The 14,520-nt window shown below is 45.3% G+C and overlaps 1 protein-coding gene across 1 annotated transcript; it reads left to right on the top strand.

Moving 5' to 3' along the window:
• Positions 1–10,333: 10,333 nt before the first annotated feature.
• Positions 10,334–14,520, top strand: LOC132998855 (tripartite motif-containing protein 16-like). Its single transcript, XM_061068602.1, has 2 exons — positions 10,334–10,435; positions 13,942–14,520. The coding sequence occupies exons 1-2, from the start codon at positions 10,334–10,336 to the stop codon at positions 14,518–14,520; spliced, it is 681 nt and encodes a 226-aa protein (XP_060924585.1).

The raw sequence follows: 14,520 nt of genomic DNA, 5'->3' as shown, positions 1-14,520 counted from the left end.
CAGCTCAGAGCCGACAGAGAGCAAGAGGAACGACCTCATCACACTCCGGTGAAAAGAGATTACAAGAAGAAGGGGCAGAGAAACTGGAGGAGGTGAAAACGTCGATGGTCATCTTTCATCTCTTTCGTGGCCTGATTGGAAAGACGAGCATGTGACTCTTTAACCCCCCCCCCCCTCTGAGCCTCCTGCAGACTGAGTGCAGAGTGTGATGGAGATGAATGAACCGCATTATGTTCACCGGTCTCCATGTTGATCACAATAATTAGCCCGTTATGTCTCCATCAGAGCCGGCTGGAGAGGGAGATCTCAGATTTGATTCGAGTCACGCCTCTCAGCTCCCGTGGAATCGCGGTGACATCTTCATCAAAGAGCGCCGCCGATTTGATTAGATCAGTTCAAACGGGATCAGTCTAATTCAATTTCTATCAGAGACCAATCATCATGTTTGTGGTCATGGGAGCAGATTGTACAGGGACGCTAATAAGGGGCCGATGAGAACGTTCTTTAAGGTCATTACAGCGAACGTCAGGAGAATTCCCCTGAACTCTGCACCAGGAGATTCACTGTATCTCACAAAGTCTGATTGGATCTGGTTGGTGATGCTTCTATCATGCGCCTGAATAACAAGGTGGATTTGATGCTGTTGTAAACGCGTCCGTCCTGAACCTCCGGCTGTGGAAGGAAAAATGCTGAAAAACTTTGATTTGCTCATGTGGCTCCCACATCTCGAGAATCGTTCATCGTACCAGCTGAGGGCCGGAGAAAGTGCAGTGTCGAGGTTGATGCGATTCGGACACCAGATATGAATATATTTAAATGAACAGACGACAATCATGAGAACAGCGTGTTCACGACATCACAACCGGTGGAGGTTCACCGAGCTTTTACCAAACCGGTGAACTTCTGTTTGTGCAACCAGCATCACCACAGGTCTCACAAACAGCCCATTCAAAGCAGCCGTGTTCTGCACTAATAGGATTAAATACACAAACCTGTCGGCGGTTAGGAGTCGGTGCTCTGCCCTCATCCTTTGACAGTTTCACACAGCAGCTACAGTGAAACCACTCAATAAGGAACAGAGCTAACTGCTATGAGCGTCGCGGTCAACTCAGACTTTTACTCTTCTGAGCTTTTCAAGGATGCAGAAGGTGCCACGTTGGCACCTTCCAGCAACCGGTCCTCTCTGGGGGACAGCGTGAAGTGAAGGCAGCTATGAAAGCAGTGGAGAGCCTTTAGTTAGCCGCCTCTGGTTAGCGTCTCTCTCCGTCAGCTCTTGTCCTGCGTGGCTCTCGGAGGCTGGAGAGTCGGGTGGAGCTGTGCCAGCTGAGCAGAGGTGGTACTGGGCTGCAGCCAGCCACAGACTGGGACCGGATCCAGAGGCAGCCATCAGACCTGCTTCCATCTGTATGGAAACCTGCTGCTGAGCCTCGGCCTCCACTTGACTCCTGAAGAGGATCTACCCCCCCTTCTGTTTTGGTTTACTCGCTTCCTTTTAGATTTTGGATTTACTGCATATACAATAATGCCTTTTAAAATAAATATGTCCCCAACCCGTCACTCTTAATATAAAGAGCATTCTAGTTCTCTCAACTTATTCCTCTATATTGAATGAAAACAGTCGTCTTCCAGTAGTTGTACACTACCTCCTGCAAACACAGATGTGAACATTGTGTGACTTCACACCTTCACACACATCAGTGAAGTGTCTGAAATCTCAAAAATAGTCAGCAAGGTGTGATTCTTTAACAAAGCAGAGCGGGGTTTAAAATAATGATTGTTGACACATTTAGAAAATGGATTGATTCAATAATGTAGGACTTGTATCACGATGATGATGATATTAAATCCTTACTAAAGGAGGAGGCTGTGTTTTCAATGTCGTGCAATGGTTTGTTCGTTTGTCGGCAGAAACGAATGAACATACTTCTGTGAAACGTTGGAAAATGGGCCGACAAAGAACCCATTCCATTTTGCTGTTTATGCGGACAAAGGTCAGATGCAGACACACTTTCTTTAAATTGCAAGAGTGGACAAATTTTTTTTTCTCTCCAAATTTACAGGGAACAAGTCATGGATCTTGATAAAAAGACAAAATCAGGCATGTTTAGAGGACTAATAAGTTTGATGAGGGGACTGATATGTGATGTACTGATTTTCAATATTATATCTTACACATTAAAACTTAAATCTCTTGTAGAATTGTTCACTACCCAGATGTCAATCTTATGTGTTTTTAATGCCACTGTTTCACTATCATTAAAAAGTGTAGACTAGCGTTGTGAATTAGCATTAGCTAGAAACCTGTAGTACTAAACACAACTAAAATTGATGATGCTAGATAATCAAAACAAAAAAAATTAGAGTGTATAATTGTTATAGACGACACTTTAACAGCACTTCTGTACCAAACAATAGATGGCAGTGGTCTTCATTTCACCTTTCCAGTGAATTTCTCCCCGTGTCTGATCATGAAATGTGAGCGGTAAAGACAAACTGATGATCTTTGCTTCTGAGGAACTGACCCCGGAACGTGACCTTTACCACCAGATAACCACTTTAGGTTGATATCCTCTCCAATAACGCGTCGTCCACGGAGCCGTCGATATCGGTGACAGAGCATCGAGGTGCAGATTAAAAACCTAATTCAACTTCTCTGTGCACGTCTGAGGTCGTTCCTCCTTCCTCCTCGGGGGGGTATGAAATCCAGGGCTCAGCAGCAGCAGGGGGTCACGGTGAGGTCACTCTCACTTGGCTTCAGGGCAGGAGCAGAGCGATGACCCTTCTCCAGGCTCGCAGTAATATCCTAGGGTTTCCAGGGGTTAAAACGGACCAATGACCAAGCAGCATCTAAGTGAAGCCATCTTTACTTTATGAGGCAATATACAGTATATACCTGTGATGGCTTGTTCCCATAGATGAGAGAGGGAACCCGGGATTACCTCCTGTCGCTTTGTGTTTCCTGTGAGCGGGTCACCGCTGCCCCGGGGGGCCGTGGAGGTAATAACTCTCATAACCACCATGCTCCAGTGGAACCTCACGTAAACACAGTGAACGGCTGAGTGTGGTCAGCTGTGCAACCGGCCGACCGGCCAGTTAATTGCAAAGTACAGTTTGACCACATTGGAGCTGACATTCATTCTTCCGCCTTCTCCTCACGCTTAATCCCATTTGGGGTCAGGGAAGGTGAAGCTGGAGCCCGTTCCCAGAAAGCACTGGGCGAAGGGCAGGGGAACAACCCCCCCACACAGGTTGCCAGTCCATCTCACAGCCTCTGGTTGACACGGGAGGCCCAGTATGAAACCAGTGTGGCTTTTCCCAAACCCACAGTTTCCAGGTTTGAATACAGAGCTGACAAGATGATTCCACTGTTTCCTTCAAGCTGTTTTCAGACACGAACTCTGGAAAATGTCTTGAAAATTGGGTCCTGACAACACAATTGAGTTTCCGCAGCAGGTACAGGTCAGACGCTACAGGGAAATGTCCAGAGCATTCTGGCGAGGGGGGTGGAGTCTATAGAGCAGGAAGCAGGACGTGAAAAATACATCCTGCTGCAGAAATCACATGATTTGAAAACAGGAGTCAGGGTCTTCTACGTGTGTGATTCCTCTTTTTCCACCAAGATATTTGTATTCTATATATTTGCATCCATCATGTTTTAAGTCCCATTTTTATGGTCAAAAAACCTGTTAATAACCGCCGAAATCTGGGTTTTGTCTGCGTTGGGGAAGTATTTAAATGGCGTGCAGCCCCGGGTCAAACGACTTCGCAGTAGACACAGGTTTTAATCGACTCTGGCTCCGATAGAATGGAAATATAACACCTGTGTGAACGTGTTAATTTGGCAAGACAGCGAGGTGAGAGACGGGATGCATCATGGGAAAAAGAAACTGAAAGGCAAACTCTTACTGGCAATGAGAAAGAAGTCCATTGGCTTCCCATTCTCTTTTTCTTTTTGGACATTTCACTTCAAGGCTTTTCCCTGAAAAATCCTCTTTTCACTTGTAATAATCTCGACTCCCTCACAGATCTTGACATGTCGAGCGGTGCGGATGGTGAGTCATCTATCGGGAGAAGCTGAAGGCAGAGTTCCTTCCTTCTCTCCCATCGAGCCCTGCAGGAATACTTTCCTCCTCTCCAGTGAAACCAATTATTCTCGACAGCGCCGCTCGACAAGGAGAAGAGCGTGAGCGAGGGAGGGCAGGAGGGAGGGCGAGAGAGAGAGAGAGAGAGAGAGAGAGAGAGAGAGAGAGAGAGAGAGAGAGAGAGAGAGCGTGCCCCCGGCTTCCCCTCCGATGAATGAACCAATCTATTAGTGAGCCATGTGATTTACCCGAGTATTGAGATAGGGAAATGTTATTGTCCAAATAAATTCATTCAGGCTGCACAGAAGCGAATGGCTCCTCTAAGGCTTCATTTAGAGTCGCTGCACGCTCATCCGCTGCCGCTGCACGCTCGTCCGCTGCCGCTGCCGCTGCCAACGGAGGCCGGCTGAGTGCTTTCTGAAGAGCGGCCTCGGGGCCACTAGCAGCGGATGGTCCCAGACCTCAGATCAGGTGTTTAACGGCGAGCAGCTCCTTCGCTCTTTCGTCCAAACCGTCGTCGTGCTCGTCAAAAGTTTTGCTTCATTGAACAAACTCTGCTCCGATCACCCAAAGACATTTCTGTGCATCTACAGTCAAACACAACGGAATCCGACTCTCTGCAAACTGTTCAGTGCCGATATGCAGAATGTTTACGTTTCTGTTTCTAAGCGTAGTTGCATGTTAACCTTTAATTTGTTTTCCTACACAATAAACCTTCCTATCAACAACTAACCACCAAGCTCTGCTCCGAGGACACACAGGGAACGATTGTGGTCTGTTCCTCTTTCCAAAATTTAAAACCTCCACTCTTCACTGACTGAGTTCAAGTATTTTAGTATCTGGACCTGAATCACGACCTCCGATGTCAAAGCTCTTTGTTTTCAGAAGGATTTTTCGTTTCTTAGATTGAAAATGAAATCACCAGCGAACACAATCAAGACAGTAATTGTTTTTTCCTAAAACAACAGAGCCAAATCACAGGCCTCCTTTAAATCACTGCTTAAAAACGTTTGTTACTGAGGGAGAGAGGATAGAAAAGGGAAGAATAGAATTGAATAAAAAGCGTTTATTGTCATTGTATTGTGCAAAATACAACAAAAATCCAAATGTTACTCCTGGTTTTGTGAATAAAGTAAAAATCCAGGAAATTTGAAACTCCCTGACATGAGGTGGACGCAGCTAATTAGCTCCTGGTTAATCGTTAGCCTGTTGATTTTCTTCACAGCTCTGAAAGCGTCGGAGATTGTGACTCGATTCCAAATCCTCAGGACACGTTTGAAGGGTCAAGACGTCAGATTATCTTATTAGCTTTATTCTGCTGTGGTCGTGTCCAGGCTGCTGCTCCTCCTCTGGAAACTTTAGACTGTTATATAACAGAAAGAGGGAGAAATAATAGGAAAAAGGAGGTGAAGTGGGTCACGCTTGATACCGATGGAGGGAGCAGGACAGAGAGGAGGAGAATCCTCGTGGGGGGGGGGGCTGCTGTCTGTCACTCTCAGCATCACACAAACGATTCAGCCACCAAACATGCTTACCTCCTCGTTTCCATGTTTAACACAACGCAGGGCGGGACTGTGTGTGTGTATGTGTCTGTGTGTGTGTGTGTGTGTGTGTGTGTGTGTGTGTGTGTGTGTGTGTGTGTGTGTGTGTGTGTGTGTGTGTGTGTGTGTCGTTACTAAGCTCCTGCTGTGAAATTGGGTTGCAGAGGTTATGGGATAAAGAAGGAGATGAGTTCAAAGAAAGCTTCTCATGGAGGCATTTTCCAAGGTTTGTGTGTGTGTGTGTGTGTGTGTGTGTGTGTGTGTGTGTGTGTGTGTGCGGGCTTGTGTTGTTGTCTTGGTGCGTGCATGTGAGTGTGTGTTGGCCGGGGAAGGAGCTGCCAGCGACACTGATGTGATCTGACATGGTGGAGGCTTGTAACAGGGCCTCTGTGGCTTCCAGTGCTGTGCAGATCCATGCCCCTCTTCCTCCTCCTCCTCCTCTTCCTCGCCTCCCTCCCTCCCTCCCTCTACTTCTCTCTCTCCCTTGCAGCATCCCTCCGTCCCGCTCTATCCTCTCTCCCTCTGTTTGTTTAGGCACTTCTCTTCTCAACTGTCTTGCGGGAAAATTTCATGACTATTTAGGACGGGTGTCTTCATCGGGTCAGGCATCTGTGTGTGTTTTTCTCTCTAATTCCCCTCTCTCTCTCTCTCTCTCTCTCTCTCTCTCTCTCTCTCTCTCTCTCTCTCTCTCTCTCTCTCTCTCTCTCTCTCTCCACGTCTCTTCCTGTTGCAATGATCCCCCTGCTGATGAGGAGGTGCAGGCTCGGACTCTTTATCTCCCGCAGTCACTTCAGCGCCAGCGTTAAGGTGAAGCGAGGATCTCTACCATCAGATAGTGAAACATCAGCACAGACATTTCACTAAGCCTCTTTTTAATCCTTGCACACAACATTTTAACTCCTCCATGATACAATCCAGTGAGGATTTGTTGTCAAGGGGCAGTTCGCTGATTTTACACACGTCATTGTACGGGAGCGTGTGTGTGTGTGATATCAACTGTAATTCTGGAGAAGCTTTAAAGGTCCAGTGTGTAGATTTAGGTAAAATGTGTTTGATCTAAATTGTAGAAATTGTTGTTTTCTTTACCCTATAATGTGCACTATATATTTAAATACTTATATTTACATCAGGAGTGGGTCCTTTCTGTTTTTTATAGGAGCCCAGACTGGACAAACTAAACCTTTATGTTTGGAAGGGGAGGGTGAGGGGAGGGGTGTTCAGCTGCAACCTGACACTTCACCACTAGATGTCACTAAATTTGACACACTAAACCTTTAAACCTGACCTTATCTGCCCATATCCAGGTTCCTAATTTGAATAATCAGTGTTATCACATGAATCGGTTTACTAATGTTCAGAAAACACAACATTTTCCTCGTAGTGTTGCTGCAGCTCCTCTTTTCAGCCTCTGTCTCAAACACTTGGTTTCAGCTCCTGTCTCTTAAAGACCCTCCTTCTTTTAAAGACCAGTCTGCTCTGATTGGCCGGTCTGAAACGCTCTGTTATGATTGGTCAACTGCCTCTAGCATCTGAGGGAAATGTCGGCCTCTTTTCTTGCTTTACCTGCTTTATTAGGGGACGTTTTACTTTTATTTAAACCCCAAAACACTATTTAACAAACTCAGAGGTGAGGGGGTCATCCTTTCAGCAGCTGGTGGAAAAACAACTCTTGTAGAGTGATGGTTCAATTACTGTCCCTTCACAATAAAATTGCACATATGTTAAGTTTGGGTGTTTGTCTGATGTAAGGCGTCCATCTATATTTGTTTTTTATCCTCTTCCACATTATAAAGTGCCACGTCAGGTGTTGAAGCTTTCAGGAACATTCCAGTTCAATTTAAAACTTATGATCATGAGACAATAACTAAAGAACAACCAGTTTTCCTCTGCAGCAGAAGGCCGAGGCGAGGAATCTGAAGGATGTGGCTGTTTATCAGAGTTGAAATTGTGAGTCAGAGGATCCTGAATATTTTGAACTGGATAAGAAACCTAAAGTCGCAACAAATCCACCTTCGCTGCACTGATGTTGATCTTCTGTTTTGTAAATTGTCCTCAAGAAGATGCAAGGCTGAGATATTGCAGTAGCACGCCCCCCCGCCCCCTGCATGTTTCAGATGAACACACAGGATCGTGTTTCAATAAAAGATCAGCTCAGAGGTAAGGGATCATCCTTCCAGCAGCTGGTAGAAAAATAACGTACACATCACGAATATATTACGTTATAAATACACGTGTAGGCTTTGACTTTGCTGGTGATTAACTGAAACATGAGGCTTGAAAACACGGTGAGTTCTCCCTCTGGGTTTTATTCAGGCGTCTGTGTGATAAACGCTGGAAAACCTTGAACACACATTCCAACCTTCTGCATTCCCTGAATGTTCGACATTCACCTTCTGCAGTTGAATGTTTTATAGCGTCAGAACAGGAAGAATAGTCTTTGCCGCTCCGCAGCCTTCAGCGCGGCTCGCAGGCCTGTTCGCTCTCTTGCCCCTTGTTGTCATCACAAGGATAAACACGCCGATCCTTTGTGTTTTCTCTCTCTCTCCCCGTGCGTTTGCTGCCGTTTCTGCGGCTGCACGTTCGGCTCCGGGTTGGCACGAACACTCGGCACCAAACAGGATTAACTGGGAGCGCAGAGTGGGAGCGCCGTGGAGTGGGCGGCCTCCTGACCCGGCACGCTGTCGGAGGCAGACCGGGGCCCACACTCGCTAAGCTCTTTAAAGGATTGCTCACCGATAAAGAGAGCACACCTCTCTAATCTGATCCCCAGATTGCTACTGTCAGAAACAGGAGAGGTGCATTTAAAGTGGCATCTGCTGCAAGTTGCCCCTGGCAGAGGCAACGGAGAAGCAGTCGCTGCTACTCTGGGTTGAATGGAGTCAAGGACAATGTCAGTAGGATTTGAATGTGAATGACGCTGGGGCTGATTGTAAATTATTCAGGTTTAAATTACATTTTTATAATCTTGTTTTGCAAATTAATAAAAGTGTATTTGAATGAATGGGATGGTGGGCGGACGTTTGGAGCTTTCTATGGCTAAACACATTACAAAAATTAATATTTTAAGCTGGCATATGCAGATAAACAAATAATGGTAGATATCCAGTGCATATTTATGTATAATAATTTATTATTACCTCTGCAGGAGGTTGCTTTCACTGCTGTTTGACTGTTTATCTCCCTGTTAGCAGGATTATGCAAAAACTACTGAATTGATTTTCTAGTCGAGGTTAAAGTCGATTTTGAATCATTTGGAAATATATGGCAAGTACAATCCTACTTCTATCCTACTATGCTTTTAAATGAGTGAAATTAAATATATATATAAGACCCCAGAGATGAACCATCTCAAATTGACGGCGGCCTTTAACACAAATATACACAGAAATGAAAATGCAGTACAACACATTTGCATTAATACTCACAAATACACCAAAAGCTCAAATCCACTCCCACACCCTGCACTATGGTGTCAAATGCTTTGAGTCAATGTGCACACAGCAACACAAAGCTCTTCACATGCATTCATGTTCAGTGCAGCTCATCTTCCTCAGGGTCAAACAGCACTTTTACAAGCAGCACCAAATGAGCGTGGGAGTGTTTTCCCTCTTAAATCCTGAGCAATATCAACATCATCGAGCTTTTACTGCACAGTTACATTTATATTTCCTCAGGGATATGGTTAGAAAATAAGGATTTGTTCCTTGTAGCATCTGTTGCAGCCTCCTCTGATCTGCACCAGAGTTAAAAAAAGAGTGAGATGAACTTTAAACGAAGAAACCTTTGCCCACAATTTCTCTCTCAGCGTGACAAGTGCACGTTCAAGCCGTTGTGGCCGTTTTACTCCGTGTGTCCGAGTCATCACGGCCAAACTGGATCATGTTGAGGTGTGGCGAGGACGGCGTGGACCTATTCTGGGTTTTATTGTGGGCGGGTTTTCAGCGCCACTCCATCGGTCGGGTTCTACTATCGCCAAACGCTGCCTTGTGTGCTCATCAGTTTCCATCTGACGCCTCCACAAACTCCACCCGACCACACAAAGCAACATGTGCATACACTTCACACACGCAATTTAAATTCTGTCCATAAACAACGCTCTGCTTTCACTGCTGCTCTTTGTTTTACTCACCAGCTCTCGGTGTTGCCGTCTATTAGAAACATCCCCTGCCAACCTGCGCCAAACTAGGACCTTTAATTGCGATTCCATTTTGTGGCTTGGAGTCGGTGTGTTTCCTTTTCCCAAGCTGTTTTGGCTTTGAACATTTAAAGATCCTGCTAGTTACAAACTTTTAAGGTTTTCTTTTATTTTTTTTTACAGCGTTTCGTAAAAGTTCCCCGTTGAACCTTTGAGTTTCCATCAAAGTCTCTCCGGGCAGGAAATGAGGCCTCGGGCTGGATTTCCTCTGTAACCGATATGTTTACAACTCGTATTTGTTGTTTGTGTTGGTGCTAATTTCCTGTGCGGGTCCTTCCAGGAGAACCCGGTGCCCGACCTGTTCTCTCCAGCTCCCTCTTGTTAAAACAGGTGTGTGAGCACTTCACATTGAGTTTGAATTCACCGGCAGTAAAACAGCTTTTATTGGCTTTACATCATCGTGCAAACGGCGTTACTTATGGAATGGAAGCCGGGAGTAAGTGGGGCTGAGCTGGGTGGGCAGCACTTGGCAGCAGACTTCAGCCCCCCCCCGCAGGCACAAGCTGGCTGTAAACATGACGAGTGGTTCCCCCAACGAGTCCCGCTGGTCCCGGGCCAAACACAGCTTCTCGGGTTCTGCCTCTTTCCTGTCGAGCGACGGATACAAACAGAAGAGTGTAAACATCTTGTCCTCTTTCTTTCCTGCTATAGTTGAAAGAAAATTATGCCTCAAAAGCTTTTTTAAGTGTGCGAATCTGCAACATCAGGCTTTCCTCCTGGTTTTTGCAGGTCTTTCTTTTTACGTGTTTCAGTGGTTTTTATTACCTACATCATTAAAAGCATTAGAAGTTTAACAGAGGTATGAGAACACGAGTCGATAAAAGTCTCTCAGGGTTTTTAAATTTACGTGACATCTCGTGATGGAAGATCAAACACGTGCTTCAAAATCTAAAAGACTATTTGGAAATAATGTGCATGTTATTTCTGCGTATTAATAATGTTCTCTTTCTCTTCTCTCCTGCTTCCCTGTGTCCTCCCTGTGTGTGATGCTGTGACCTTCCCCTCACAGGTAAGAGGAGCTTTCTTTATTATTTGTGCCTGTTCCCGTGTCCCATGTTGTTTCTTGGGCGCTGCGCTGGTTTTAGATTCAGCTGAGTGGGAGTTTCTGCCAAACGCTGGGGTCTCTCGACAGAAGCTCACACGTGTTCGCCAGATGTAGGTTTGAGCACCGAATCCTAAGATGTGTGTTTGAGTGCACACACACACACAAAGATGCACCCTTCTGTGTTTGTCAGCATGTGTGTGGAAGTAGAGCAAAGTCGTTAGAAAGTGAGAAGGAGAAGTGAGTAAACAGTAGAGTAAAACCTCCTCAGTTTATTTTATATTAGAGGGAAACGACACAATGTTTTGGTGACGAGTTTGAGAACTTAAATCAACTTTAAATAGATCATATTGTGGAAGCAGGCGATGCAAACTTGGCGGTATATTGGTAAACACATATATTTTTGAAACATTAATACTTTACTGACATTTGAAGACAAGTTAAAGTAATTCAGTTAAAGTTTGAGTCAGTTACAATCACTATTTTTAAAGTTTTGTCAGGTTCAGGCACGTAGACGTTCTCAGGGAGCTCGGTCAGGAGAAGCCGACCTCCTCACCGTGGACTCTCTCGTGGGTTTTCCAACCCGATAGCTTCGCTGACAGACAAGAGTCGTAATTTACACAGCTGTGAGAACTGAGTTGTTTTTAAGACGTGAACAAAATGTCTGTACCTGTCGTTCCTCTTTGGACTTAGAAGTTGAATTGTTATTGTTCATCTGAAGTTAGCTGGTGAGGCCTCTGGTCTGCTGGAGCAGGAATATTACCGTGTTCCAGAGTTTGCGTGTTCTCTCCGTGTCTCCCTGGCTTCCTACCACCAAACACACGCATGAATTTTGAACCTGGTTGTTTGTCTCAGTAAAGCTGTTTTCAGACATGCATTCAAATCTGGAGCATCTCCGGCCGTTCTCTAGAGGAGCTGTGTGTGAGAATGTAAATGTCAGAGTAAGAGTCTCCAGACTTTTTCCCGGAGTTTCTCCTTCCTACACACAAGTAAAAAGTTATCGGGGAGATCCTCTGCAGGATTCACCACGAGTGAGTTTCTACCACGGGGGCGGACGCAAAACAGAAAAAGACGAATATGACATGAAAAAGCAACGCAGATGTGCTGTAAACAAAATGACAAACTCTCCTTCTGCCTCCGTCCTGAAGGTTTCTGTGTCGTTGAGAATCTCCTGCTGCTTTGTTCATGTGTGAAAAACAATTCCAAAGAAAGTCTTGACCCCAAAAGGTCGGTTTTAAGTGTTTGAAGTGTGTTCATGTAGTTTCTTTTATGAATTATTATGAAGTAACTTGCTGATCATGCAGAAGGAAAGTGCAGTTCTGTTTTTACAGGATCCGTTCGAGCCCACAGGCGACAAGTGTTTGATATTAGAGAGATTGTGGGTGGAGCATCCCTGGAAGTTTTACTGCCCTTTAAAGCAGCTCAGCTCACATTATGTGTTGGCTCGGTGTCCAGTGTCCTGCGTTTCATTTGATTCAGCAGCAACTGAATCTGATCCAAGTCACCTGGAACAGATCAGAGATACCTGACTAGAGGGGGGAGCGAGCGGAGGACGAGATAACCGAGGAGAACTAAACCAATCTGATGTGAGAGAGTTTTATATAAAGTAATTGTTGGAAATGATTGTCTGTGTCTTTCAGTTTCTCAAAAAGATAGATATACTTACAAATTGACCTCAGAACCATTAGCATCAAGCATTCAGCCTCATTGAACTTTCACTTCTCTTGTAATGCAAGCGTAAGCACGGAGCGTTCTTCCTCCTGCAGGCTCGAGGAACGATACCACATGTAAATAATGAGTCTTGAGTCGATGAATAATGCATCGGTACAAACATCCACCTCCAAAACTTTGTTGCTGGTGAATCCAATTTGCATTTTTTTACCTCTGAAATCCACTAATCCGTGATCTCTGCTCCCGCTCGCTTCCTGCAGTCGACCCAGCCTCTGTTTGCTCTGAGGAGAAAGAATGTTTAGGTCTCTGAAATACATTGGAATCTCTGTTTAGTTATTGGTATGGATTCAATGTTTGTATTTATTCTCTGTGGTTTATTTGATCTGGCAGTTAAAATGTGTTTTCGGTCGCTTGCGGCAACAAACACTCTTGTTGATGATGCTCTGTTGGATTTGCTGTTTCCTTCCTGGACATGAACGACCGGACTGCGTTCGGATCAAATGCTCGTCTGCTTTGTTTTCCTCTTGCTTCATATTCTTCAGTCCTGCGTCCAAGCCGCCGCGCTAATGAGCCGTTAATCGTGTAAACGAGCTCTGGGCGGTGTCGTTGTATCTGCAGCTCGCAGATCGGACCTATAGACTCAATAATGAGCCTCGTTTTCTCAAGGAGAAATATGTCGGAACAAAAATCTGTATTTTGTTTGAGCATGAAATTCCATCCTGGGAGCCTCCTAATCACCATCCTGTCTCCGTCTAATGCCAGAGAACTGAGAAATTTGAAGTTTGACTTGAACCCTTTTCAGGTCCCGTCTTGCGTGGCGCAGATGTTCAAGGTCAGAGCAGGCGACCTTGTGTTTTTCTCTCAGTCAGCTTCAGACTGAGGTCGGTGCTGACAAGAGTTAAACCTTTTTTTAATGGTTGTACAACTTTAATCTGATTATAATTTAGATGTCAACGTCCAGTTTGCTTTAGCAAGTGATATCAGCCTGATCAAAAACACAAAGCCAAGGCCAGTAAGTAGGTCAAACCCTGTTTAGGGCCCGAGTACCAACCTTGAGAGGCCCTATTGAAATTGTAAGGATTATTCTGAGCGTAGTGATGCTCTGATGTGGAGCAGCAGATCAGATCCCAGCAGGAAACTGAAGTGAGTCGAGAGCTTCAGGAGAGACTGGAGCAGGAGATCACTGAGCTGAAGAGGAAAGACCAGGAACTGAAGCAGCTCTCAGACACAGAGGATCACAACCAGCTTCTACACAACTACCCCTCACTGTCACCACTCAGTGAATCTACACACTCATCCAGCTTCAGGATCCGTCCTCTGAGGAACTTTGAGGACGTGACAGCAGCTGTGTCACAGGTCAGAGGTCGACTACAGGACATTCTGAGTGAGACAGAGACAGAGATTTTACAGGTTGTGTCTCGAGTGGATGTGTTACTGCCACAACCAGAGCCAGAGACCAGAGCTGACTTCTTAAAATATTCACAGGAAATCACACTGGATCCAAACACAGTACACAGACGTCTGTTATTATCTGAGGGAAACAGAATAGTAACATTAATGAGTAGAACACAGTCTTATTCTGATCACCCAGACAGATTAAGTTATTGGCCTCAGGTCCTGAGTAGAGAGAGTCTGACTGGACGTTGTTACTGGGAGGTGGAGGTGGAGGTGGGGGTGAGAGGAGGAGAAGTTGGTGTAGCAGTCACATACAAGAATATCAGAAGAGAAGGAGACTTTAGATCCAATGACAAATCTTGGTCGTTATATTGTGGTAGAACCAGTTATACCTTTTATCACAACAGCATCATGACTCTAGTGTCATGTCCTGTGTCCTCCAGAGTAGGAGTGTACCTGGATCACAGTGCAGGTGTTCTTTCCTTCTACAGGGTCTCTGACACCATGACTCTCCTCCACAGAGTCCAGACCACATTCACTCAGCCTCTCTACGCTGGAGTTGGGGTTCACATAAAAAGTCATAAAAAGCAGTGA

This window comes from Limanda limanda, chromosome 3 (assembly GCF_963576545.1).
Source record: "Limanda limanda chromosome 3, fLimLim1.1, whole genome shotgun sequence".
NCBI lineage: Eukaryota > Metazoa > Chordata > Actinopteri > Pleuronectiformes > Pleuronectidae > Limanda > Limanda limanda.
The sequence above is the reverse complement of the archived record's forward strand: the minus strand, read 5'-3'. Positions and strand labels throughout refer to the sequence as shown.